The sequence below is a fragment of the Sitodiplosis mosellana genome, unplaced genomic scaffold (genome assembly GCF_009176505.1).
Source record: "Sitodiplosis mosellana isolate CC-2019 unplaced genomic scaffold, AAFC_SMos_1.0 Smas_scaffold_3760, whole genome shotgun sequence".
In the NCBI taxonomy this organism is placed as follows: Eukaryota; Metazoa; Arthropoda; class Insecta; order Diptera; family Cecidomyiidae; genus Sitodiplosis; species Sitodiplosis mosellana.
This window is the reverse complement of record NW_022599002.1, coordinates 434-2877: the sequence shown is the minus strand read 5'-3', so window position 1 is coordinate 2877 and position 2444 is coordinate 434. Positions and strand designations below refer to the sequence as shown.

General features: G+C 36.2%; 1 protein-coding gene across 1 annotated transcript; it reads right to left on the bottom strand.

Moving 5' to 3' along the window:
• Positions 1 to 8: 8 nt before the first annotated feature.
• On the bottom strand, positions 9 to 695 carry LOC129571933 (serine/threonine-protein kinase TNNI3K-like; the record flags this gene model as incomplete). The annotated part of the gene is made up of 4 exons (XM_055451817.1): positions 526 to 695; positions 355 to 453; positions 182 to 280; positions 9 to 107 (listed from the first exon to the last, which is right to left on the bottom strand). Coding segments are annotated over exons 1-4 (457 nt in total), but the record flags the coding sequence as incomplete, so codon positions are not given.
• Positions 696 to 2444: the final 1749 nt, after the last annotated feature.

Below are 2444 nucleotides of genomic sequence, written 5' to 3'. Positions count from 1 at the left end.
AGCAGTACCATGGCTAACAGCTAACTGACGAGGTGTTAGATTCGCAAGATTTCTAACATCAACTTTGGCTCCTTTTTTGATGAGAAGTTCAGCAACATTTTTATGACCTTAGAAATAATTTAGATCGATGATAAAGATCAAACCGATTCTTTATTTTGTGAAAATACTTATTCAACATTACCATTCCTAGCTGCCAAATGAAGAGGTGTATGATTAAAATTACCCATGACATCCATACTGGCGCCTTTGTTGATGAGAAGTTCAGCAACATTTTCGTGACCTTAGAAATAATTTAGATCGATGAAAAAGATCAAACCGATTCTTTATTTTGTGAAAATACTTATTCAACATTACCATTCCTAGCAGCATAATGAAGAGGTGTATTCTTCAAAGCATCTATAATATCAGCGTTAGCTCCATTCTTGAGAAGCACATCAGCGACACCTCCGTGACCTAAAATAATACGGATCAATGAAAGAGATCAAATCAATCGCTTCTTTAATAAGAACAAGAATTCAACATTACCATTCCTAGCAGCTAAATGAAGAGCTGTGGTATTCGAATCATCTACAATATTAGTGTTAGCTCCATTCTTGAGAAGCACATCAGCGACACCTCCGTGACCTAAAATAATACGGATCAAAGAAAGAGATCGAGGGATATCTGATTTAGTCATCCTTACCATGCTTAGATGCCAAATAAAGAGGTGCCTGATTAAAAATATTTTTAATATTAAGATCGTTTGCTTTACGGCTGAGAACTTCAGTGACGCTCTTGTGACCTGAAAAATAATTAAGATCGATGAAAAAATTATTTGTAAAAATTGTGTGTGATGTCAACTGTATTGCATCGCGAAATGCTTGTCTATTGGCCAAAGCATATTCAATGCTTGCTGCTAAGCAATACTAATGCGCATAGTACTCTAAAAGAGTATTCAAAATTACCATTCCTAGTTGCCAAATGAAGAGGTGTATTATTAAAATTATTCATGATATCCATACTGGCGCCTTTGTTGAGAAGAACCTCGGCGACATTTTTGTGACCTGAAAAATAATTCAGATCGATGAAAAAATTAAACCAATTTCCCATTTAGTAGACATCACACACAACTCTGACACCCGTGTATGTATGCTAGTCGGTTTTGTGTGTGAGTTGGTTGCGATGGCTGTATATGCGATGTTTGTTTGTCTATCGTGCGTGCGCGGCAGTTGTGTGTGATGTCAACTGTATTGCGACGCGATATGCTTGTCTATTGGCCGAAGCATATTCAATGCTTGCTGCTAAGCAATACTAATGCGCATAGTACTCGAAAAAAGTATTCAAAATTACCATGGGCAGCAGCATAATGAAGAGGTGTCTCTTTCCTATTAGTTTCACTATCAACATTGGCTCCTTTGTGGATGAGAAGTTCAGCGACACTCTTGTGACCTGAAAAATAATTTATCAGACACAACTCTGACATCACACACAACTCTGACACCCGTGTATGTATGCCAGTCGGTTTTGTGTGTGAGTTGGTTGCGATGGCTGTATATTAGAGTCTCCGCCATTTTCAAAATACTAAATCAACATAGCTCATTTTGTTCGTGCTGCTCAGTAGAGTATTTTGATATAAAAATTTTATTGAAAAAAATTATCTTCGCGATCAAAATTGAATAAAGAGATAATAATCATTTGAAAGGTTTCACATTCAACGGGCAAGATGGCTACTTCAAAAACATTTCAATACCTCTAATACTTTCACACATCACCGTTAACAGGGAAGCGTGCGTGCGATGCTAGTTACATATTACTTATTCATTCTTGACCGTTATATATTCCATAAAGGAAACATATATTCATATTTGTCATGTATACACGGAGAATGCGAATAGCAACGATTGTTTTTGTGTGCGTCGCAATTTGTACCTCTTTGCAACACACAACACATGGACTGAGTGTGTGTTTGTTTCTGAAAATGCAAAGGTAGCCTGATTGACCATTCGTCGTGAGAACAAAATCAAGCTGAGATGCGCGCGACGAATCTATGAATGAATCAGCTGTGTGTGTTAGATATAGATTGGGCGCAATCCTTTGCACTATTTTTCATTGATATATTACTTTGAAAAATGCGCCAATTTCAAATCGACACGGAAATTTTATTTTTACGTGACAATTTAAAAACGTTACATTTTCATGTGACAATCTAGAAAAACGTACCGATTTAAAAACGGCGCATTTTTCTGAAACGCTATACAAAAACATGCCGATTTAAAATTGGTAAAGAAATTTTGTTTTTGTTCGCCAATTTGGAATCGGTGTATTTTTGTGTAGCGTTTCAGAAAAACGCGCCGTTTTCAAATCGGTATGTTTTTCTAGATCGGCACATAAAAATGTAACGTTTTTAAATTGTCACGTAAAAATAAAATTTCCGTATCAATTTGAAATTGGCGAATTTCTAAGTA